Below are 25,764 nucleotides of genomic sequence, written 5' to 3' on the forward strand. Positions count from 1 at the left end.
ACCCTCACTTCCCCAATAATGTCTACTAGTTGAAGAAAGCTCTCTATGGTCTGAAGCAAGCAACTTGTGCCTGGTTTCAGTGATTTAGTTCTTTCCTAATCCATCTTGGTTTTTATTGCAGTCGTGCTAACACATCTCTCTTTGTCTTTCATAAGAAGTCTGATACCATTTATTTGCTTCTTTATGTTAACGACATTATTATTACAGGCAACAATTCATCTCTCCTTGAGAGCTTCACTTGTAAACTCAATTATGAGTTTGCCACTAAGGACTTGGGTCACCTCAGTTACTTCATTGGTCTTGAAGCTTCACCCACTGCTGATGGTCTCTTCATCAATCAGCTAAAATATGCACACGATATTCTTACTCGGGCTCAGTTACTTGACAACAAGTTTGTTCACACCCCCATGGTTGTTTCCCAGCATCTGTCTGCCGCTAGCTCTTCGTTTTCCGAGCACACTCTCTACAAATCTCTTGTTGGTGCACTTCAATACTTGACCATCACACGTCCAGATATTGCTCATGCTGTCAACTCTGTCAATCAATTTTTGCACGCTCCAACTGAAGATCACTTTCTTGTTGTTAAGCGTATCCTTTGCTATGTTAAGGGCACACTCCACTTTGGCTTAACATTTAGCCCATCCGCTTCTCCTGGTGCCATCATTGCTTACTTTGATGCTGATTGGGCTGGCTATCCGAATACTCATCGTCCCACTTCTAGATATTCTATTTATCTTGGCGACAATTTGGTTTCCTTAAGCGCCAAGAAGCAACCAATTGTCTCCCATTCCAACTGTGAATCTGAGTATCGCGCTCTTGCCCGCACTGTCGCTGAAATTCTTTGGCTTACACATCTCCTTCGTGACCTCAGGGTTCCTCTTCTGCAGCGGCCTCTTCTCTTATGCGACAACAAAAACGCGATTTTTTTAGCTCCAACCCAGTTTCTCACAAGCAGGTCAAGCATGTCCATTTAGACTACCATTTCCTCCGCGAACTCGTTGTCGTTGGCATACTTCGCACCCAATATGTGCCTTCTCACTTACAGGTTGCTGACATCTTTACAAAGAGTGTCCCTAGACCTCTATTTGGCTTCTTTCGATCCAAGCTCCACGTCCGATCCAATCCAACACTCAGCTTGCAGGGGATGTTGAGGATAATTTGCCTCAATCAAAGGCTTCCCATATGTGATATAGTTAACCCTTAAATCTAAGAGATTGTCCTCATTGAATTTTGTATATTCTTTCCATTTCTATTGTAATCACAATTAATGCATACAATCTGCAAATCATTATAAATAGAAAACACTCACCACTCTAAATGTGTGGTGGTTTCATCAAACATTTTTAAGTCTGAGGAAAAGTAATTCTTTAAGCCCAAGACAAACTTTTCTGAGATAATTTCCCATTAAAAGAGACAAAAATACAATTATCATTGTAAATTTATTAAGGCACATAATGCAAAATTAATGATCATGTTCAATCTAATAACTGGCTCAACAGTTAAACATATGATCCTAGCAAGAAAGACACGTATACAGAGAGAAAAACTAACCAGCAGGAATTCCCAGCATGCCACGTCCAACAGCCTTCCAATACTGTTAGATCACATTTAAAAAAAAAAAAATATGAACTACACCAAATGACGATATAAAATTCAAAACAGGTCCGAGCAAACGCAGGAAAAAAAACATCAAATAAATCTTTTTTGAAACTGAATATTTTTCCATTAATTTTAACGCCCATAAAAATGCAGAGCTCAACTCAGAGTCAGACAGAGCCCAATACAGAGGCTTAGTTGAGTTAAGCTCTTTATTCTTCAAAAGACAAAACACCAAGAAACATAAAAAGAAAATAGCTTTCTTTTCTTTTCCGCAGTTTCCTAAGCAACCAAACGGACGCAGAGCAGAAAACGAAAATGCAGAAACCATGTATATTACCGAGCATTGCTTCCGATTCTGACGAAACCAACTGTAAAGGAGGACTACCATGGGGCTTTCAATAACCTGAAAAAAAAAATCAAATGAAAAGCCAGAAAAAACGGGACCCATGTAGAAGAAAATGAAGCCAAATAACAGAGAGAATCAGATTGGGAAGTGATTATAGGAAGTACCCAGATCAGACCGAGGGTGAGAGTGGGATTGGAGACCATGTCAATGGAGTAGACGTTGTGGGCCACCCATAGAGCGGCGGCCACTCCTGACGCGCAGATCAGATGCAAAAGAAAAGCCTGCGAAGCATTTGGTGCCTTCGAAGGTTCAACAACCAGGTTCTTCTTCTTCTTCATGTGTGTTTCTCTTTATCCTCTTGTGCCCCCCGTCGGTGCGTTTTGGTTTTCCCTTTCAGGGCCAGTGAGCCGGGATGATAGCCCGACCCGCCCATAGAAGGCCCACCGTGTCGGGCCAAGGTACATCTCGAGTCAAAATACGAACAGCTCGTCGAGAATTTAGTTTCCTGGGAATTCAAACCTGACTTTCTTTTAATCTTAGATAATGAATTTCAGATTTTAAATTTAAATTTAAATAAATTTTAATATATATTTATATTAAATTTTATTCAGATTTAATATAAATTAAAATTTAAAATCTCTCCAAATATAGAATTAGTCATTTTAATATCATTGTTTTCTATTTTTTGTTTATATTTTTCTACAGTAAAAAAATATATTATAAAAACATAGTTGTTTCTTATAAAAATATTTTATTTTTATTATCGGTTTTTAACTGTTTGTAAAAAAATTAAAAATTAAATTTTATGATTTTCAATTGTTTGAGCAACATATTATCAGAAATTTTAATATTTAAAAATATTTTTTTATTAAATTATTAATTTATACACTTTTAAATTAAGATTAAAATTAAATTAGCATATGAATTTAAATATAATTAAAATAAAAAATATACATTAATTAGAAATAAATAAAGTCAATTACAAAATACTTTTACAATTTTTTAATTGTCATGTCCAATAAAATTTTTATTGTAAAATAAAATTTGAAAGTAGAAAAATAAAGTAAAATAATTATAATAAATTTTTTTTATTATAATAATTTTTTAATATAATATTATTTATAATTTCATTATTTTAATCATATATTTATAGTGTTTTGATTTAAAGATGAAAATGAATATTTTTTAATTAATTTTTTTAATTTATACTAATTTTATAAATATTAACTAAATAAGTTGTTGATTTCTAGTTTTTACTTCCTATTTTTGATATTTAGTTTTTGGTTTCTGTTTCTCTAATTTTTGACATTGATACGAAACGGCCCTTAATTTTACAATTATTTACAAAACATTTCCTAAGAAATTTTGTAGTCTATTATTACATATTGGTCTGAATTTTGATGAAATATTATCTATTTTAGACTATTAATCTCAATATTTTTTATAATAAAAATTTAAAAGTATCTCACATAGTTATAACAAAAATTATCCTTATGAGAACTTTTTAATGCCACGTGGCAATATTGTGGGCCCCTTACCGAACCCTTTAAACTCTCAAGCCCTAAGCGCCGAGCCTCACAGTGCTGCAGTCTCTCTCCCTCTCACTGGAGCTTTTGAACCTGTGAGAATCCCGCTAACTCTCTATGGACACGGATGTATGGATTCATGAATATGCGTGTGTACATGTGCATGAATTTGAAGTATTTTTGGTTATTATTTGGATGTTTGTGCTATATGCAATCTTCTCTTGTTAAATCTTTGTTGAATTAGAGCTTCATTTGATCGGATTTTTTGATTTACCAGATTGTTTGTTTCACTTTTGGAGTTTTTTTGCTGCTACAACTTGTTCTTGCATTTTTTTTTTTTTAGGGATGGAGATGTTATTTTTTCTTTCGGCTTGTAGCTTTTGTCTTTTCTTTTTTCTTTTTTCTTTTTTCTTTTTTCTTTTTTAGGGTATGCTTAGTTTTGAGATCGGGTTTATGGCTTTTTCAGGGCGTTTGGTCTTGTTGATGGTCATGATCTTTGTTGACATAGTTGTGGGAGTGTTGACAGGGACGGGAACTTGACAATTTTTAAGATGATCAGAAGACAAAATCCACACTCACAGACCTTATTTTGATTTTATTTGGCCATTCTTTTTAGAAACCATTATATCACAAAATCACAAGGCCCAAATTCTTGCCCTTTTTCTTTGTTTTTTGTTTATAGTTTTTGGAGCTTAAATTGAATTTATTTATTTATTTTTCCTTTTAAGGATTAGTGCTCTTATTATCATGTTTATAATCTAAATTCTGAATATTTAGTCTCAATGAACTTGCAAAATCAATTTAAATTTTATTGTTGGATAAAAATAATGCATATTTTTGAATTGTGATATGTGGGTATTCATAGTTCAGATGGGCAACCTACTTCTCGTGGCCTAAAACACCCTGAGCTGTAGTCTTTAATACTGAATTCTCAAAAAGCAAATGCAAAATGCAGTAAGGCTTAGTAATGATTCTTTACTACAAGGGTGCTTTCTGTGTTTTTTAGGTTTAGGCTTATGCATTTTAAGTGCAAAAGAAATATATTAATAAAAATAAGAGAAAATTTCTCCCCAAAAATAAAGATGACAGGAACTACAACCAAGGAGATGACAAGAGGTCCTCACAGCGAGAAAAAACAGCAGAAAAAACAGAACAAGAAATAAAGAATAGGAAAACCTAACAATCTCTAATTAAGAAAACCCCTCTTTATGTCCTTCCCTCTTTAATTGACAGAGCTCTGTAACTTGCTAATTCACAGTGTCCTTTCTTTGCTTTTCTTTTAGCACAATTCAAGCAAACTTCATTCCCTCCTGGATCAACCAGCTGAATTTTATGTCATCCAAAACTGTCCCCAGCCTTGTACATTCCTTTCCATCCTTGCTTTCCCTTGAAACACTCACCATCTTTGTCTACAAACCATTTTGAGTTGGTGCATTTTAAGTTAAATTTAGTTTTTAACTAGGCTTGCAAAATTGAACCAAATATTTCAATTCTGTTTTCTATTTTTTATTTTATTTTATTTTAAAATTTTTGTTTGATGATGCCCAAACAACTTAGGTTCTGTTTGGCCTCACTTCTGTTTTCAATTTTTTTTTTTTTTTTTAAATTATTGTTGTTACGTAGATAATAAACAGATAATGGCTGTTTATGTTGTTGGTTTTTTGTTTCTTTTGCTGGTTCCTGCAAAAATTGAAAACCATTTTATAGTTTTCAATTGTTATGGCCATCTGTTTCTCGGGTAATTTAATATCCAGAATTGAATTTTATGGATTAAATCATTCATTCTGTATACATTTTTTAACTAAATCAAGTTTGGCATTCTCCAAACCAAGCCTGGTGCACCAATCTTAGTATCCCTTTTTCCTGGGGAGAGGATACCTAAGCACATCAGCATTAGTTTTGCCCTGTTCAATGCTTCTGGGAATCCTCTGATTGACCAGAACTCCATTAAAACTAATGGTAAAAAATACCTTATTCTCTCCTATATAAGCTGCCAATCCATTATCTCCTTCTATGAGGGAGAATGGACCTCGAACAGACCAATCTTGCATTTAGGGTATTACTGAGAATGATGGTGTTCTGATGGCTAATTCCATCCTATCCAACAATCCCAAGATTCATTCATTGACTAGAATTCCATATATGTTGTCAAAGGTAACATATCCATCCTACATAAGCCAGTGCCATTTTATTCATTCCCTGAACATGAACGTGTCATATCCATAGTTAGAATCATATGATTCATTATTTGATTCAATTCAAAGAACATGAATGTATCATATCCGTAGTTGTTAGAATCATATGATTCATGATTTGAATCGATTCAACCCCCAAATGAGTCAGATTGTGTAGGAGAATTCAGGTGCTCCCTCTGTTATCCATGATTTGATTGATTCAGTCAACTGGAGTTGGGTCATGTCTGAAAATTTTTGTATGTTTTTATATAAGGCATTCCTTTCCATCTGTATGACTGTTGTGTCATAAAAGACCAATTTGGGTTTCATCTCTCCACTATTAGACCAGAACACTATTCTGCCATTGGGAAGAAATGGCTGTTTTGCCATTGTACTGATGGCTGAGGTGGTTTGCATGTTTTTTTTATTACTTAGATATGACAAACATGCACATAAAATATGATTTTTGAACATACCATAAATTTCAGAGTTTTGGTAAATTTTCTTGATTCTTTCCCTTGCTTTTTTAATTATATCTTAATTTTTGAATTCTGAGCTTTTAGTATGTATCCATATTTGTTAAAATATTTCATTTGTCAATGTATTTTGCTTGTTGTAGATATATGGATGTCATTTGGAATTTTTTTTGGGGGTAATTTGTATGACTTAATTCAATTCCTGAATCCTGAAATTGGGAGTTTGAATCTTGATTTAACAACTGTGATCATTTCAATGCAAGAAACATAAGTGGCATCTGCTCACAGAGCCATATTTTAATAAGAACCATCAGATTGGGTTTAACACTTCCTTTGAACTCATGTATTGACATAAATATTATGACTATTGAAGGTTCTGTACTAGGAGATTTTCAAATGGCCGGGCTTGGTGGAGGAGCAGATGACTGTAACATTCATAGGCCCCAAATCAATAGAAGTCTTGTAAACCTCAATGATAGCAATCCTATATTACACCATTCTGTAAACTGTGAAGAAAAAGGATCTGCTATAAATGCCACATCCAGTGCAGTTCAATATGATTGTTTACAGAGACTTGATGGGAATTTTCTGACCCTTTCTATTGGGGGTACTGCAGCCAGATCTAAATCTAATATCCACGATGCAAATATTGACAGTAAAACTGACAGCGCCTTATATCTCCATGCTCATGGTCAGCATGCTACCAGAAGTTCATTGAATCAGGGTGAAAGCACTTCTGGCAGCCTTTTGAGTTCCCTAAACAGCATGGGTGGATTTCCAAGTCTAGTTCACTGTGCTGGTGATTTGAACTCTTTGAACGATGATCTTGGAGTCCTACATGGTAATGATGCTGGTTTGAGTTCAAGTCCACTCCATATGCTACAGAAACAAGCAAGTGATGTGCAACATAACATTCTTTTTATAAATAGGGGAAGCTTAGCACTAGCAGAGAGCAGGGATGCAAGATTTGAAAATATAGATTCTTATACAGGCCTGCAAGGTTGTCCAATTGCTCCTTTGAGATCATATGCTAGCAGCCAAGTCAGTCAGCTTGATTGTGGAAATGCCATGTTTGCTGTTCCATCAGAATCAGCCAAGACTGTGAAATTTGCTGCCCAACCAGCTTCTGACCAATTACAGAAACGTGTTATGAAAACTGACAGAAGCCTCTTGCCTAAGTCTTCAACTGTTTCACCTTTTCTTGCGGGCAGTGGAAACACTATCAGAAAGGTTCAGTTGGGTGAGCCCTGATACTTCAACCCATAACCATCATGTATAACCATAAATAAGATCAGAACATTTAATTTTCATTTTTTCCATATCTATTTCCTTTGATATTTGCTGTTCATTTTTATTATAGTCCTAGAGAATTTCTGCAAACTGAGGAAGGGTGTCAAATTATTTTACTAAGGTCTAGTTAATTATTAGCACTTAAAACCCTTGAGTTGAAGAGTTATTCAAGAATATGTTATTTTGCTTTCAGTGTTTAGCTAGTAATTGGCAAGTTTGTATCTTAGTTCTAGTATATTGCACCGAGTGTCTCTTATAAAGTTTGACAACCTTTGCTAATTAGAACCATCTACTGCTATTATCCTGTGTAGCAGAAGCTGCAGAATTATTACCTATTGCAATAATTGTTGGTAGATGCTTGTAGTTATATGAAGTGTTAACTATATATTTGAGGATTCTTATTCTTTCCACGAAGGGGAACATTATTTGAATAATTGAATGACAAATCACCTGAAGAGAGTTTTAATTTACATTTCAATTACACACTATTTTTTCCACACTATTTTTTCCTAATTGATAACGTTCTGCAGTGATTTCATTATTATTTGGAACATCCATGTGCTTTTCTGTTGCTAAATGCTATGTCTATTATGGAGCCTACAGTCATAATTTGTCTTTTCATTGCTGGAAATTATCAAAAAACCATGGCATTTTTAAAATGGTCATGGTTATCCTGAATTTTCTTGGGAATGCATGACTACAGAAAAGAGAAATAAGTGAAAGGTGTGATGAGAAAATAGTTGATAAAATCATACTGCGGTGCATTCACGATGTAGTTTGTTCCTTATATTCTCTCTTATTTGATTAGATAAGTCTGATATGGTACTGCTTGAGGCTTATTCTCAAGTAACTGTTTTACAACTTAGTAAGATCGCCAAATACATCTAAAGATTACTTATGCAGGAATAGAGTTCAATACCCACTGGAACAAGAATCATTAATGGTGACATGACCCTAGAAACTGTTTTATTAGGTCCATGGTTTATGCATTATAATTGACATAGAGCAAAAAATCAATATAGAAGGCAAGAAAAAAAGTTTGGAAAGAGAACCAGAATTGTATTCCTCATGCTCAAATTCTTATAGAAAAAGGTATGCTGCAAGTGGGGTTCGCATCCATTAATTCTTCATCAGTTTGTTGGAAAGAAAATAATGTGGATACAAGAAAAATGTGAATTTTATTAAATTCCCTGCAGATAGCTTCCTCTACTCCTCAAGGAAGGCATGATGGTATATAATATATTGATTTTTATCAGTATCTGTAGACTTTGTCATGATGATAAGAAGTGATTGAAAATTATCCAAATTCCAACATTTTGGTATATTTTAAGGGTGCTTGTGAACACCTGTTGTTCCTGTGTAGAACTCAAATATAAAATCCAATATTTGGAACCTTTAATTTTCCTTTTTTCTCCAATTTATATAGTTGACAACTCAGCAAATGTTAACGTTTTAAAGCTTTTCCAGCTTATGTGTTGTTGTGATCCAGAAAATCTGTTTCGGGCATAGTTGTCAAATCGAGATTTGAATTGTGAATCGAAATTCCAATTTAGTGAATCATGAATCGAGAATCAAATCGAATCATAAGATTCGGTGCACAATTTGAAAAATTGATTCCAAATGGCATGCTCTTATGTACAACAAAATAAAATAGCAAAACACGTAATTTCAACAAATATGGATAAATCATGTTATTAACTGGAATGACGCTTGCCGTTGAGACTTGAAGCAAGTTTTGTAGGTCTGAATCCTACTATGATCTATTTATTTTACTCTACATATATATATATATATATATATATATATATATATAAAAGGAAAAACTAGTCATATACAAAAATATATTCCATGATTTATCCATCCCATCTCTATCAAGTATCAAGTTACGGTAATTTGCCACAAAACTGTACGTCTAACACCGTAACACGTGTTATGAGATGTCATCTTCAAAAGAAAAAATGATTTCTAGAAGTCCACATCTTATATTCATAGAACAAAACAAACTAAACTCTAAACCATCTATGATAGAATATAGACTACTAATGTGCGATGTAGTGCATCATCATTCATCATCCCATTCCCCTAATGCAAGGTCATCGTCATCATCATCTTCATCGTCTACCACAATCATCTCTTCTTGTTCCTCCTCTTCTTCATCTCCTTCCTCTTCATCAATCAACTCAATGTCATCTTCTTCAACATTTTTTCCTTTTCCTCTACGATCAAATCTTAGGTTCCTTGGTCCTACATTATCTTATGACATTATAAAATTATTAAAACATGTCAATTATTTTTAATGCTCCATCCTCCATTCATAAACTAGTTACTTATAGAGCAAAAAATATAAAGTCATACAACTCATACCTCTCTTTCGTTTCTTGCTATTTCCAACTCTTCCATTATCTTCAAAGCACTCATTGGAATTCATCCATAAAAAGTCTTCTGGTAGACAATGGCCTTCCTTCTCGGTAATCCCATTCATCATCTGATTCCATGTCCGATAAAAAAATTGGATCATATGTCTCACCACTTTGCTGCCTCCTTGTTTGCCTTAGCTCTAGTTGAATATTGTACTTAACAAAGATGAGCATTTAGTCTTTATTGTGTTCCTTTTTTTGGAGTGGACATGATCAAATGTGCTCCAATTTCTTTCACATCCTATGGCACTACATGGTGAGGCTAAGGACTCGTATTGTAAGTCTTTGAAGCTTCTTGCATTCCTCTCTGTAACTCTTAGCACCAGAAAGCTATAGCTATGATCAAAACAAATGAATAAACATCATATTGCATTTTTGGTTATAAACCATAAACAAAAAAAACTAACAATGGAAAAATTATCATAAAGACAAGTAGGCAACTATCGGATTGATAAAATACCGGATTGTCTCTTGTCTCTTGTTAAGAGTAGCCATGGTTAAGCCAAACATCCCTTCAACCTTTTTGAACATTTCCAATTGTTGATCAATCTTGATCCTTGTTTCAACATCCGGATACATTTTTTTAGTAGTGTTATATAGACCAATTTTGACTTCCATGTCCGCATTAAAGCCATCACTATATTGGAACCTACAAATAAAAAAAGTGATAAAAATAAATGCATAGGCAATAGGCTTACCATTCACATAACATGTAATCAAATTGATTTAGTTTTTGGACTATGTAACTTACCTTGGATGAAAGAAATATCTTGCTGTATGAAGGGGCCTATGGAGTTTCAAATCCTATCTCGTGTCAATGATGCTCCAAATATAATTATACCTGGTCTTTCAAAGATTAAAGTTTTGGGCAATTTGTTCTTTTGCTCTATCCATGGCTTCATACATATACCTCATTGCCGGTTTCACATCACCATCAACAGACCATAGAACTTCCACAAGTGGGCTCACACACTTCAAGCAATACTTTATTGCTTTTCAAAACTAATCATCACCCAATAATATGGCTTCCACTTTCTTAGCTTCCAATCTTGAAGCATATTGACCCATGGTCTGCTGCTCTGATGCAAACATGGCTTGAAGAGTCAGTTTGTTTTCATCAAGATGCTTTAATGTGAGAAAAGATTTAGCAAACCTTGTAACCCCAGCTCTCTCCAGTTCTTTTTTTTAGAAAACTCTTTAAACATGTTAAGCACCCATATGTGTCGGTAAATGAAGACACACACCTCCTTAGCCTTTTGAATTGTATTATGAAATACACGAAAATCTCCAATATCATGAAAAATTAAGTCATTGCAATGGGCTGCACATGGAGACCAAAATATATGTTTCCTCGTCTCCATTAGCAACTCATTGACACCCACATAAGCTGAGGCACTATCCGTCACCCCTTGAACCACATTTTCCCTTCTAATCTCTTCCACTAATGAGTCAAGCAATTCAAACAATTTATAAGCATCCTTCACCACACTTGAAGTGTCTATTGATTTGAGAAAAACTGTGCCACTAGGACTATTAACAAGAAATTATGTGAGATGCCTTTGTTTTGTGTCAGTCCATCAATCCGATATCAAAGTACATCCGGTCTTCACCCATTATTTCTTGTATTTTCCCATAATTTGTTTGACACTATCAACTTCTTTCCTAAAAAATGTGACTCTAGCCTCATGATAACTTGGGAGCTTCATTCCCTTTCCATATTCCCTAACCATATTCATCATTTATGCAAATAATGGACTCTTCACCAAGTTGAATGGTAAAGCATGTCTATATAAAAACCAGCAAATGCTTTGAACCACCGGCTCCCTATTTTTCACCAATGCATTCAAGGTTTGTTGCTTATACCCTTTCCCTTTTGCTCCTTTGCCCGTACTTAAAAAGGCATCCATGGTGCCTCTGTCTTTGTCCTATAATTTGAACTTCTTGTTCTTGTTCTCCGAATTCTTCTTGATTTTTTTTTCCATTGTCAATATTATTTTGTTTTACTCCTTCCAAATGACTGACAAATTTTTCCCTAAGCTCTTCTAAACACTTCTTACAAGGGGCATCATTATCATGATCCCTCGCAAAATGATGCTTCATTCTAATTATGCCACCCCATCTTTCAAGCCCACCATAGTTGCACTTCAAGTGCATCCTATTATTCTTGATTCGAGAACAATGATCCCATGTAGGATCTTGACTCTTTGTGTTGGAAGTCTTTTTCTAGGCTCAGTAGTTGAACTAGAAGCCATCTTCCCACACTCGTAACACTCAAAATCTCAAATAAGCACAAACTTTCCGAGTCAAATTTCAACTTTCAACCTGCAAATAAATAATGAATAACATATTCAAAGAGTAAGAAACAACTAAAGAAGTATAATAAAATTATATAAATATATAATACTATAACACTATATTACTTAATTTTTTGTTACTAATTTATTATAAGTTTTATAACTCTATATTTTGTATAACAACAACAACAAAACCAAGCCTTAGTCCCACTAAATGGGGTCGGTTATATGAATCCTTTTTCACCAATTTATGCGATCATGGACCATTTTTTTTTATAGATTCAAGGATATTAAATTCTTGCTCACAATCTCCTCCCAAGTTATTTTAGGTCTATCCCTACCCCTTCTACTGCCCCCCACAGTAACTAAGTCACTCTTCCTCACAGGTGCACTAAGTGGCCTACGTTGCAAGTGTCCATACCATCTGAATTGTCCCTCTCTTATCTTATTTTCTAGGAGTTACACCTAACTTACCACGAATATGTTCATTCCTTAATTTATCTTTCAATGTTATACCACTCATCCATCTAAGCATTCTCATCTCGGCAACTTTTACTTTTGGATATTATGTTTCTTCATCGCCCAACATTCCGATCCATATAGCATAGCTAGTCTTATAGCTGTCTTATAAAACTTCCCTTATAATTTTAAGGGTATTCTACAATCACATAGCACACTTGAAGCACTTCTCCATTTTACCCAACCTGCTTTAACTCTATGCATTACATCATCTTCAATTTCTCCTTCAACTTGCATAATAGATCCAAGGTATCGAAATCTACAAGTGCTATTTATTTCTTCATCATCAAGTTTAACTTTGTCTCAAATATTCCTCCTATCATTACTAAAATTACATTTCATATATTCTGTTTTATTTCTACTTATCCTAAAGCCTCTAGATTCCAAAGTTTCTCTCCATAATTCTAACTCAGCCTCTACTCTGACCCTAGTTTCCTCAATTAATACAACATTGATGTACACCATGGAACCTCCTTTTGAATACTCCTAGTCATTTGGTCTATCACTAAAGCAAAAAGATAAGGACTCAAAGCAGATCCTTGATGTACACCTATGGTAATTGGAAATTCTCTAGTTTCTCCCTCTATAGTCCTTACACTAGTCATTACTCCATTGTACATATCCTTAATGGCATTGGTATACCTACAACATACACCCTTTTTTCTAAAACCCACCATAGAACTTCCTTAGGTATCCAATCATATGCTTTCTCAAGGTCAATAAATATCATCTGCAAGTCCCTCTTCTTTTCCCTAAACTTTTCCATTAATCTTCTTAAAAGATAAATAGCTTCCGTGGTAGATCTTCCAGGCATAAAACCAAATTGATTTTTCTGAAATCTTCGTTTCTAACCTTAATCCTTGTTCAACTACCCTTTCCCATAGTTTCATCGTATGACTCATAAGTTTAATTCCTCGATAATTATTACAATTTTGAATATCTCCTTTATTTTTGTATATAGGTAGCTTTCCCTCCATATTCATCTAGCATTTTCTTAGTTTTTATAATTGTATTAAATAAATTAGTTAACCATATAATTCCGTTATCACCCAAGCATTTCCAAACTTCAATTGGGATGTTATCTGGTCCCATAGCTTTCCCATTTCTCATCTTTTTTAGTGCAAACTTAACTCCGTTAACTCTAATTTTGTGAATAAATCTTATACTTTAGTCTTTTCCTCATTTGACAATTTTAAATTTAAGCCTTCTATTTGATTTTCGTTAAACAACTTACTAAAGTAACTTCGCCATCTTTCTTTAATATCTTCGTCCTTAACCAAGACAATATCATCCTCACTTTTTATACATTTTACATTTCCTAAGTCCTTGCTCTTCCTTTCTCTAGCTTCGCAAGTTTAAATATATCTCTTTCCCCTTCTTTTGTACCTAATCTATCATACAAACTATTAAAAGATCTATATTTAGTTTCACTAACGGCCCTTTTTGCATTGCCTCTTACAAAGTTCAATAGTGATTAGTCCATTATGTTTAACATTCAAGTATTTCATAGGAGAAGGCTGCTTTTTGGAGGCAAGTGATAGAGGTGAAATACGGCTGTGAATGGGGTGGTTAGTGTGCTAGGCCTGTTAATGGTCCACATGGTGTTGGCTTGTGGAAAAATATTAGTCAGGGATGGCCTTCTTTTTCTGGCCACATTCTATATGATATTGGAAATGGGTCTAAGGTGAAATTTTGGCAAGACCATTGGTGTAGTGAGACGTCTCTTGCAATCAGCTATCCTGATTTGTATAGATTTTGCCGAGATAAAGAAGCTAGCGTGGCTGAGCTTATGAAGTTTGATAATGGAGTCTTGTTTTGGGATGTAAGTTTCTTTAGGGGTATGCATCTTCGGGAATTAGAAGCCTTGACTGGTTTTATGGATACCATATATGGTGCATCGGTGAGGATAAGATGTGCTGGAAATCTGATAGAGAGAAGGGTTCTTGGTTAAAGGTTATTATGGTATTTTAATGGGCTCCAAAGATTGTGGCTTTCCATGGAAAAGTATTTGGAAACAAAAAATTTCCATCTAGCGTAGCTTTTTTCGTTTTGACTGCTGCTTTAGGGAAATGCTTAACGATTGACAATTTATGAAAAAGAAAGGTTTGGATTTTGGATTGGTGCTACATGTGCAAGTGTAATAATGAGACGATTGATCATCTTTTTATTCATTATCCGGTTGCAATGGACTTGTGGGTTATGGTGTTGGATTTGTTTGGAGTGAGCTGGGTTATGCCGCAATCTGTAGTGGGACTCATAGCATGTTGGCAAGGCAGATTTGGTCGTTATCGAAGTGGGTTTATTTGGTTGATAGTTCCTCATTGTTTATTGTGGTGTATTTGGAGGGAGAGAAATAGTAGGTGTTTTGAAGATAAGGAAAGGACCCATTTCAGACCTGAAGCTATTTTTCTTTAAAACTTTGATGGATTGGTTGGCTGCTTTCCGAAACCAATCATTTTCTTCTGTTTTTGAGTTACTAGATTCTTGTAATTTCTGTTTTTGATTTGTTGACCCCATGTACACTCCTTGTGTATTTGGTGTTCATTTTGATATCAATAAACTTATTACTTATAAAAATAAAAAAAAAGTACTTCATAGGTTTATGCATTCTTTAAAAAAAAATAAGAGAATGATTCAATCATTCAAGACAAGAAAATATTAATAAAAAATTGAACTTTGTGGTTTTTAAGACTATATTTTAAGAGAATAAAAAACAATTAAGATTTGAACTTTATTGTGTTTTATAAGAAAAAAAAATATCATTTTTTTTTAATGTATACTTGTATAGGCTTTCTTTAAAACTTGAAAAACTAAAATAAGTAGAAAAAAGCAAAAGTAAATTAAAAGTATACAGAAAACTGATTAAAATATAAAAAATGAATAAAAAATTGAAGGAAACCAAATAAAGTTATTACTTATTAGTTACCTATCACTCAATCAGCAGATTTAGCACTGAGTCTTCTCATTCTGGGCTTCTCCTGTCATGAGAAAGACAACTGCCGAGTGCGGACTGCTTTCTGGTTCTCCCGTCTTTCTTCTATGGCAGAAAAGGAACAATAGAGGAGAAGACTAGTACCGGTAGTCCTTCAAAGCTCAATCTCAATGGCAGAAGCAGCGCACAGAGGAATGGTTGAAGAGAGAACAGAGGGGTGCTGAAGGGAAGGCCAAAGGTCTCGTTTCTTCTGTCCTTTGGGACAGAAGCTATGTGAAGGGCACAACTAACAAAATCGTGCAAAAAAAAAAAAAAGAGTAAAATTGAGTTTTTATTGGCCTTTAAACCAATCAAACATCTACGTGCTGCCAGAGACCAGAATTGATCAAATCGTTCAATTCATCGATTCACAGCTTGAATCGCTCAATTCAACTTCGATTTTGCTCCATGATCGATTCCCCTAACAATTCGACTCGAAATACAGCCTGTTTGATTCAAATTGTATGATTCGAATCGAGAATCTTGCGATTCTAACAACTATGGTTTCGGGTACCTAGAATATGTTGATATTCATGTTTTTGTTTAAATGTGCTTACACTCACCAATTTGAGGTGTTTACACTTTATTACTTCTGATTTGGACATCAAAAACATCTGCCATTCTAGACAAAGTTATCCTCATGACAGTGGCATAATACTTTTTTTACACTCCTTGAAAATTTTTCGAAGGACTTATTGCTGAGCCCACTGTTGGGTTACGTCTTCTTCTCGTACCCATCATGCATGCCATATATCAACTGACCAATTATCGATAGTAGTCCCATATGCATAGGCAAATAGAGTTTTATGTATGAAGTTTGAATTAAATAGGTCAATGGACAGTTTTGTAGTGCAAATGATTGTAGAAGAAGAAAAATGAATGAGAGAGAAGGGAAAGAGAATACCCGATTAAGCTTTAAACTTCTTATAAGAATAAGTGAGTCAACTGTACTCATCTTGAAACCCTCCTCCCATGAGCTAGTTATTGCAATGTTACATGTAAGCTTCTATTTTACATGGATTGAAATTGAACAAGTAGTAAACCTTAACAATATCTATCTCCTAAACTAATTAAAAGGTGTTTAAAAAACTATGAAATCCTTACTAATTCTTTGTTTCTATAATGTGAACAAAATTGTGCTGCGGTAGGGTAAACGATGCCTTTTTACAATGAATTATAAACAATACCTGTCGCAGTTAATCACCAAAGTTAACTAGTCTCTGAAAAATAGGATTACTAGCTCGATACTTACTAATATTAATGACCCAATATTCGCGTGGAAAAAAAAAAATTTATTTTGTTACTAAGCATCATTTTCCCATGTACTTCTCAAGTAGTCAAGTGAAGAGTTGCACTCATATTCTTTTTCTTTTTTTGATAATGCTCTGCAGCTTGGAGCTTGTGGAATAGGCTGTTCAGTTCATTTGTATAATTTTTGTGGGCATGGGCTATTTGGAGGCTTTCCTGTTTATTTCTTTATTGGTTTTGGAATGGATAAGCTTGGTAGAAGCTTGTGGGATTATGCAGTCTTCACACTGCTTTGGTTTACTTGATTGGGTTGCAATGCTTCTATTTCCACTGCTCGATTTTGTATTTGCAGCTGCTTTGGGAGATAATTAGATTTTTCTTGCATCTTTACGGGATTGTGCTTTTGCTTATTTAAAGAATTTTGTTTGTGGACTTTCACCAGGACTAGCTGGTGTTGATGGCTTGATATATTTATTTTCTGTTCTTTCTTTTTGTTTTTCCCTTTTTTATTTTGCTCATCAAGGAGGATACCTTATTCTCTTCCTTGTATTTCTCTTCTCTCCTAGTAAATTTTTTGATAATAGTAGATTCTAATCTTGGTATAACTAATGTCTAATTGAAAAATTATGAGGAAATACACATTCTTGGATTATGTTGAAACATGAATACCCTAGAATTCCCCCTCCCTGACTTTGATCTTGTTGAAATTAAACTTGATAATTTTCTAATTCTTGCAAAAGTTTCAAGTTTGTATTTGGAAGGGGAGGGACTGAAATTAGATTAGAACTTGGTTGTTCAATATCTTAGTCATTTCAATTGGATTCTTCCCTATATTGTTGCAATAGCATGCATTGTTGTCTTTAATGGGTCCATAGATCTTTTAGTGAAACTTAATTGGGATTTTTTAGGGGGTGAATGTAGAGCTTTGGAAGAGTGCTTGAAACTTAATACTAGTGTCATCTATAATTATAGTACAAAAGGATTCTATCTAAAAAAATAATGCATCCAAAAAAAAGCTTGGGTTTAAAAAAAAGGAAAAAAATACAGCTCTAAACTTTGATTATCATTTGATGCAAGGCTGCACAAAAAAGCGAATTCTATATTTGAAGAAATGAGCTGAGTGTTTTCTATGAATTGGTCTAACAATGGTTAAGAATTGACTGAATAGAGTGATTGATATATATATATATATATATATTGGTAAAGCTCTTTGGGAGTTTTTTGAGGAATTCTGTGGTCTAACCTCCAAAAGGATTTGAGAGCAAAGATTTGTGAAATGCTTCGTGAATTTGGTTAGCTTTGTATTATGGGATTGTGTGAAGCATCCATAAGAGACCATGCCAACCAATATCAAGAGAATTGAGGTGCTAGAGGTGCAAGATGAAACAACCAACCACGTTGTTGTAGACATGGCCAAATTTTCTGAATGTGTTAACACATTGGAGGGATCACAAAAACATCAATAGGATTCTATTGTGGTGTTAGAGATCTTCCATGCTATGATAGAAACTTTACAGGTCTATATGTGTGACCTTCTGCCAAAATGAAACTGATGGTTCGTGTTGTTGGGAATTCCAACTCTACAGAGGTAAGAGTATGGAAGAACAAGGGTACAAAAGCTCTGGGCATAAGAGGGTCCCATGATTCTAAGGAGTTGGGAACTTATTTGACATGGAGCAATACTTTCGTGGGGTAGGGACTGACTCAGAAAAGGCAAAAGTATCCATTGCAACAATGTACTTTTGGCTCCAAAGCTTGTATTTTTGTTTCTTTTCTAATGAATGAAATTTTCTTATCTAAAAAAAAAAAAAATCTCAGATTTTAAAAGTTAATGGGTTGTGTAGATGCTGTCTTTTTTCTTTTTGAAACAACTAGTAAAGATTAATCTTTATACAAACTAAAGGTGCAACATTTGAATAAGCTCGAGATGAAGGGTGTACAAAGCAAGCCAAATGGCGAACCTAAATCTTGGTTTAAGGCCACAAGGGTGATTAGACAAGGGGATCCTCTTTCCCTATTGTTATTTGTTCTAGTGGTAGATGTTTTGAGTAGGTTGCTCAATATGACGGTGGATAGAGGTTTATTGAAAGGTTTGGAAGTGGGGAGGGAGGAGATCACAGTCTCACACCTTTAGTTTGCTGATGATACCTTCTTTTTCTTGGAGGATCACGTGCCATATTTTTTGAATATTATGAGGCTTCTCCATATTTTTGAAAGGGTTTTAGGGCATAAGATTAATATGGGGAAGAGTGGTATCATGGCAATTAATGTGCCTACAGAGTGTGTTAGAGAGTTATCTTTGGAGATGGGGTGCATCGAGTTGGATTGGCCGTGGTCCTATCCAAGGTTTTCTTTGGGGGGTAATCCTAGGTTAGTTAGCTTTTGGGACGTGGCTGTTGAGAGAGTGTCCAGGTGTCTAGATGGGTGGAAGGGAGCTTTTTTGTCCTTGAAAGCTAGGATTACTCTAATCCAGGCTTGTCTTTCTAGTATTCTGTTGTATTTTCTTTCCATCTTAAAAATTCCAATTGGTGTTGCTAGTAAGATTGAGAGAATTATGAGAGATTTTCTTTGGTCAGGGGGTAGGGGGTTTTAGGGATCATTTAGTGAGATGGGAGGTAGTTTGTAGGTCTAAATAGGAGGCTGTTTGGGTCTTGGAATTTTGGTGCCTAAAAACACGACTCTCTTGGCTAAATGGCTTTGGTAGTTTCCTTCAGAGGATTCTTCTTCGTGGCATAAAGTTGTTAAAACTTAAAAGCAAGTTTGGTCTTGATGGGAGTGGGTGGGATACCAATTTGGGTTCTAGATGTTCTTGCGGAAGACCATCGAAAGCTATTTTCTTAGATTTTATCCTCACTTTATCCCCCATACTAAATTTGTGTTGGTAAGGGGTGTAATATTTGTTTTTGGAAAGACCTTTGGTTGGGGAATATTGTCTTGTCCACCTCTTTTCCTCGCCTACATACCAAACGTGCCGTAATGTGATTAGGTGAATTTAAGAAGGATTTCAATCACTTACCTATGTTGTATGAGCCCAAAATAACGGGTTGCATTGCCTGGATGCCTGAAAATTGGGAAGTACAATGAAAACAAATCATAAGTATTGGACCAAAATGGGCTGTCTGCAAACGGCAGCCCAATGTCTATCACCAACATCACAGGTTTTGAATGTTCACAGAAAGCATATCTTTTCTTACTATGTTGGAGGTCCCTTAATGATGATCTTAATCTGAACTGAAGCGGACCATTTCCTGAAACTCATTTGACTTAATAAGAGCTTTGGATATGCTATAACTAGGGTAACAAGATGGTTGACCTATGCAAATCAGTCATTTGATTATAGGTTGTTATAGTTCTCTTGGAATCATATTTACTTGTTTGACAATGCCCTGCATTGCTAACCAAACAATTGAAAATGGTATTAAAAAAATAAAAGAACTACTGATACGACAATACTCTATCAACTAAGGTGGACACAACACAAGCTTCTAAAAGGGGGGGGGGGTGTTTGCGTTTGTGTAGGATTTAAGTATAGGTTCTTGATCCGTGTAACCAATCTCTTCTATTTCATGGCTTCAGTCCAGCTGATATACACATAGAAACAACATCATAGGGACAGAATCTAGAATGAAGATGATCTTTTCATAGGAAGTGGAGTGAAGATGATGACAGTTATTACATTTTTTTAAATTATAGATAGGAGGCAGAATTTTGCTCATAACATCCTCGTGGCAAAACTAATCCAGAACATGGCGTAGGCTGGCTTCAGTCACCTTGTCATCATGTCTATTGGACCAGGTTTGTTTTCTAATGTTCATTGATCACTGGTTGCAGGTAAGCTAGGTAGACCCCGAGGAAGTTGGCCTGTTCCACCTTTTGGGCCAGCTTTTACTACTGGTGAGTACTTTAAAATTTTAGATAGTCTTTATGCAATCCAAACATTTGAAAATGCTGTGCAAAAAAAAAAAAAAAAATGATAAACCCTGTACGAAAAAAAAAAAAATTATGATAAACACTGTACAGACTAAGATGGAGAGAAGCTTCTTAAAACGTGTGATAAGTTTTAACTGAAAAGTAGAAATAATTGTTTGTGTTAGTGTGGGGATTTAAGTATAGATTCTTGATCCATGTCACCAATCTCTTCTATTCCATGGTCTCAATCCAGCTGTTCTGCAAATAGAAGCATCATAGGGACAGCATCTAGAATGAAGGTGATCTTTCGGTAGAAAGAAAAGAAGATGACAAATAACACTTTTATACATGTAGGTAGACACAGAATTTTCGCCTATAACATCCTAGTAGCAAAACTAATCTGAAAATGGCATTGGCTAGCTCTGGTCACCTTGTTGTCATTTAGAATGAAGATGATCTTTTGAGTTAGTTTTCTAATGTTCATTGATCACTGTTGCAGGTCCCCTAGGTAGTCCTGTTCCACCTTCTGGATATTCTGGGCCAGCTTTTGCTACTGGTAAGTACACTAAATTGTAGATAGCCTTTACACAGTAATGGTTATGTTTGTGCAAATTATGGTCATGTAAGTGCAATTTCCATGGGAATCAGGTTCCAAATGGCCTAATGTTTTAGTCAGACCTCCTTTAGTGCTTGCTTGGAAAGGGGCCTGCTCAATCTTCTACACTTTGTTGGGCTAACTTTTAGTACTACTAGAAGTGAATATTTCAGAAAAAAAAAAAAGGAAAAATAAAAAGGTAGCTAGTGTTCAGTCCATTTACCTATATATTATTTGCATGTCTCTCATTGTGGTAACAGTTTTCACAACTAGCAGCTGAAGGAATCCCATTTCTTAGTCATGGCATAGACAGCAGACATGTATACAAGGACTTCCTTGGACCTGTGTTTTGTACTGGCAATGATTATATTACATCTTGACCACTCTTATGTTCTATTCCTCAGAGTAACATTACGTGACTAACAATTTTCATGATTTGCAGGCCAGGTTACACCAGTTAAAAAGGAAAGTGAACTTGCTCAAACCTTGAGCACTCTTGATGGAGTCTCCCTTAAAAGAAAAGCAATCTATCCTGCTCCAGCCACTCCCCAGATGCTGCGCAGAAAGGCCATACCTCCACCTTTAGTGGTTCCATCTGTTCAATTCCCTTTGCAGACTGGTTCAAGTCCCCATATAAAATCCCAAAACCGGCCTGCTTTTGCTCCTAATAAAACAGCCTTTGGCCAGACTGCTCCAACCCTCCGTAAAACATTCATAAATGAGGCAGTTCCAGCTGTCCATATAAAATGGCGAGGTATCTCAAATTTTTGGGTTCACTTCTTGCTTGCAAGCGTAAACACTTCACTTGCTGCCACTTTCATTCATGCACAATTCTCACATTCATATTTACAGGACATAAAGAACTAATTTAATTATCAATACCACGTGACATTTTTTTCCTATTCATGTTATGATATGCTTAATCTTTTGGACTTTTTGAGTATGTGATTGATGTTGGATGTATCCCATGCATTCCTTTTTCTAGCCGTTATATCAATGTAAATGTAGCACATAATCTGTTGTTGCAACTCTGGATTGTTCTTTCATTTTTGCTTGGTCTTCAGCATGTGTACTCAGCTGTACTTACTCATTGATGTGCTTGGCCACAAAAACTAAATAAAATATTTTCTGCAATCATGCTGAGCATAGGCTTTATCTACTCTGGCTCAGCCTCCTTCCGAACTAATAAGCTGATGTATAGTTCTTGCAGCCAGTGTTTAGCACGCAATTGTCATTGTTTATTATATATTGGATTACACCAGGTTGATCTTTGCTTACAACCTTTTGTTGGCTCTGCGAAATGTGGATGATGGACTAACAATGAATGTTACACTTTGTTGCAGTTGATCAAATCAAGTTGATGCTGTTTTATTGATTAAATGAAGGTTGTCATTATATATAAGCAATGATTGTACAGAGACTTGATTATTGCAGGTTTCAATGGAATTCCTCAATTAAGTGGACTGGAGTGCCCGTTGTGCAAGAGGGATCTTTCATACCCACCAGAAGGCCCTGTTTACCAGCCAACAGATCCTCCAGCAACCGCTGTCCTACCATGTGGCCACGTCTATCATGATCGCTGTTTGGGGCTTGTTACTCCAGAAGATCAATCTGACAATCCCGTGTGCATTCCTTGTGTCTTGAGTGCATTTTAAATTGCTTCCCCTTCAAAGTTTTGCAGTCTTCATGATAATTTTGTCTCTGAACTGCGCACCATTTTTCTGGAGGAAAAAAGGAAGACAACTGGGTGGGATTGGCGAAGCCACAGGTAGAGTTTACAAAAGCAAAATTCATGTAGTTGTGCATAGAGATGGTGAGGATTATGGATGAGGTTCCAAAAGTAGTAGGTGCATTATAAGGCGTACATAGCTGTAAACACCCTTAAAGATGGTCTAGGAGTTCAGATGGGCTACAGTCTCACTAGGAATGGGAATGATATGTTCTTTTTGTTAGATGAAATTTAGGATATATTTGGATCCTCAACTGTGAAATCATCTAATAATATTGTTTAGCAGTATGATACCTAGGATTGAATTTCTTGACAGCTCGAGTTATTATATTTCCCTCCCTTTGGTGGCAGGCATGCCATTTTCCACTGTAATTAGCAAATTGCCTGTTACATAATCCTTTTTACCCGAATAGGGGATTCTTGTACATCAGCAGTTATTGAATTATGTATTTATGTGTAAATATTTATTGATGTTTACTGTTCATTGACCATGCAACAATTTCAGTGTTTATTTTTTATTAAAGAAATCTCTTCGTAGCAAGTAATCACCGCAGTTTCTTTTCCCTTATGTATTTGTTGGTGTTCCAATACCCATACTAATTGCCAATTTGCAAGGTTCAGGGGTCACCGGCACAATTGTGTCAACAAATGATTGCATTTTTTGTTTGGTTAAGCTAGCACAAATTAGTTGTTAATGGCAAGCCATAACTCTTTGATTGATTCAGAGGACTTGTTTGAGACTGATCTTGGAAGGTTCTTCACTTCATTAAGGAAAAGAATCTGTTGATCTCGTTTTGCTTCAGTTCTAAAAGAGATTGGTCAGGGCTGCACCACCGGTCACTGGGTATATCAGCGTGATGGTTAGAGCGGACACTAGGTTCTAGTTGAAAAATCAAGAGGGATGACTGTTGGAGAGTTACAGACAAAGCTGGAGAGAAGTGCTCTCTCCTGTTATTAGGGGTAAATGAATATAAATGGATGCATAAGCAACTTCTCTAGGTTCAGCTAAATTAGAGTATCCATGAGTTAAGAGAGAGTTGCTGTAATTTGCAGGTTGAAAAGGAGATGCTCAGAAGGTGGAAGAGGAAATTGATTGGGTGAGATGGGAATGTGTTGGGGAGGGGGTTGATTGTGGTTGAGAATGGGATTTAACAAGTGGGCCTAGTTGTTTAAGGAGAGAGAGCCTGAAGAATGGGAAAGAGAAAAGAGTTGGGCTGTTAGATTTTGGGCCTATAGCTAGAGAGACCTAATATGTTTGTTAGGGCTGGAGAAAAGGGGGTTAGGACACGGGAGGAACAATTTCATTTTCCTTCCTTTTTTAGTCATAATGTTAACATTTTATTTATCTATTTATTTAGATTTTGCATGCTATTAACATTTAATTTTCCTTCTTTTTTTAGTCGTTTTAGAACAATTTTAGTAGTATTTGGTTTTAAGAGAAAATACAATAAAAATAGATTCCTTTCTTATATTTTCTCTTCATTTTGAAAAAAACAAGAAAAAGAAAAAATCCTTGACAAAGCCTTCAAAGAGGAGCTAATGTTGATCTCGTCAAATTTACAATGCTCATTTAGCTTGAGCTTGATACCTATCGTTCCATTTTGCAGTTTTGTCTCAAATCGATACATGCAATTTCTCTGTGCCAGACTAGATTCCACACTAAAGTTTTTGAGTAACTGGAAGTATAGCTAAGTTCAAAGCACAATGGATTTTGGTCTCTTAACAAGAAATTCGCCATATGTGACCTCATCTTCCCTCCGTAAACAAGAGTTTCCCTTTTCTTCCGACCAATGTTATAACCTTACAAGATTGCAGGCGGTAATCTGAAGCATTTCCACTAGTCGAAAGAACCAATTAATCAGGCTCCAGGATTATTCTTCTATAACATTTGGTTCCTACAGAAAAAATAAACTGAATGAAAACTTGAATGAAGGATGCATAAAAAATGAAGTGACAAATTATGTCCCATTACACTAGATTTCATTCCGCTCATATTTACCAAACATATAATGAGAAGGTAAATTTTGAAGAGAGAAAAATTGATGTAGAAAATCTACTGCACTTCAAATTTAGGGCCACTTTCATTTCCCACCCAATTTTCTGCTTCATTGAAGGCTCATTAAATATTAATTACATAATGGTAGTTAACCCACCTCTCCTCACGTCTTTTCACCCTCCTACAATTCATATACTTTCCAATGTGAACGTTTCAAGTTCTAGTATGATGTACATTAGGCATGCAACCACAGCTTCGAGCCTTCTTTTACTGCCTTGCCACGTTCCCTGCAAGCTTCCCATCTCAAACCATCCAAATAATCTAGTTCCACACCACGCTTTGTCATCAACAATTCAAATTCCATCGTTGGTTCAATTTTTGTGATGAGAAAAATAAAAATAAAAAAGGTTAATGAAAGAGTAATAATTTGAAACAATCCCGCTAAAAGATGAATTCTGATTAACAATAACTTCATTGGACCTAGAATTCCAAAACCCGATTACCCACTTATTAAGGTAGGGTGGGTTTCAGACAGTATTTTCCTCTCCTCTCATCTTAAGAGAGACTTGATGATATTACAAATGAAAAATGGACTCATGGAAGACCTTCCCTGGAATTAGTCTCATAATTATTAGACTGTCAACTGCACCATGGGCCAAGGCGAACAGCAGCCAC

The 25,764-nt window shown here is 35.3% G+C and overlaps 2 protein-coding genes across 9 annotated transcripts in view; one reads left to right on the forward strand and one right to left on the reverse strand.

Annotated features, from left to right (window-relative positions):
• Positions 1-2,460, reverse strand: part of LOC131157042 (PIGF/3-ketodihydrosphingosine reductase fusion protein) — a 57,901-nt gene extending 55,441 nt beyond the window's left edge. For 3 of the 6 annotated variants that reach the window (XM_058110887.1, XM_058110886.1, XM_058110888.1), the window contains exons 1-3: positions 2,110-2,407; positions 1,937-2,002; positions 1,552-1,594 (exon numbers count right to left, since the gene is read on the reverse strand). In XM_058110887.1, the coding sequence (XP_057966870.1) occupies positions 1,552-1,594; positions 1,937-2,002; positions 2,110-2,283 (283 nt within the window). In that variant the 5' untranslated portion in view covers positions 2,284-2,407. Of the gene's footprint in view, positions 1-1,551; positions 1,595-1,936; positions 2,004-2,109 lie in introns of those variants that run through there. The other 3 variants (XM_058110890.1, XM_058110889.1, XM_058110885.1) reach the window with 2 other exon arrangements.
• Positions 2,461-3,522: 1,062 nt separating this feature from the next.
• On the forward strand, positions 3,523-23,592 carry LOC131157044 (uncharacterized). Of its 3 annotated transcripts, XM_058110891.1 has the most exons (6): positions 3,523-3,566; positions 6,495-7,361; positions 20,692-20,754; positions 21,269-21,325; positions 21,807-22,118; positions 22,799-23,592. In XM_058110891.1, exons 2-6 carry the CDS (start codon positions 6,518-6,520, stop codon positions 23,017-23,019), a joined length of 1,497 nt encoding a protein of 498 aa, XP_057966874.1. In that variant the 5' UTR covers positions 3,523-3,566; positions 6,495-6,517; the 3' UTR covers positions 23,020-23,592. The 3 variants fall into 3 exon arrangements, with proteins under 3 accessions (XP_057966874.1, XP_057966875.1, XP_057966876.1); XM_058110892.1 differs by lacking the exon at positions 20,692-20,754; XM_058110893.1 differs by lacking the exons at positions 20,692-20,754; positions 21,269-21,325.
• The last annotated feature ends 2,172 nt before the right edge of the window (positions 23,593-25,764 follow it).

Source organism: Malania oleifera, chromosome 6 (genome assembly GCF_029873635.1).
Source record: "Malania oleifera isolate guangnan ecotype guangnan chromosome 6, ASM2987363v1, whole genome shotgun sequence".
In the NCBI taxonomy this organism is placed as follows: Eukaryota; Viridiplantae; Streptophyta; class Magnoliopsida; order Santalales; family Ximeniaceae; genus Malania; species Malania oleifera.

Excerpts from the sequence above, each read along its gene's own strand:
- LOC131157044 (XM_058110891.1), top strand. The coding sequence starts at position 6,518 with ATGGCCGGGCTTGGTGGAGGAGCAGATGACTGTAACATTCATAGGCCC. Across the intron at positions 20,755-21,268 it reads TGGGCCAGCTTTTACTACTG|GTCCCCTAGGTAGTCCTGTT; the intron begins GTGAGTACTTTA and ends TCACTGTTGCAG. Across the intron at positions 22,119-22,798 it reads TGTCCATATAAAATGGCGAG|GTTTCAATGGAATTCCTCAA; the intron begins GTATCTCAAATT and ends TGATTATTGCAG.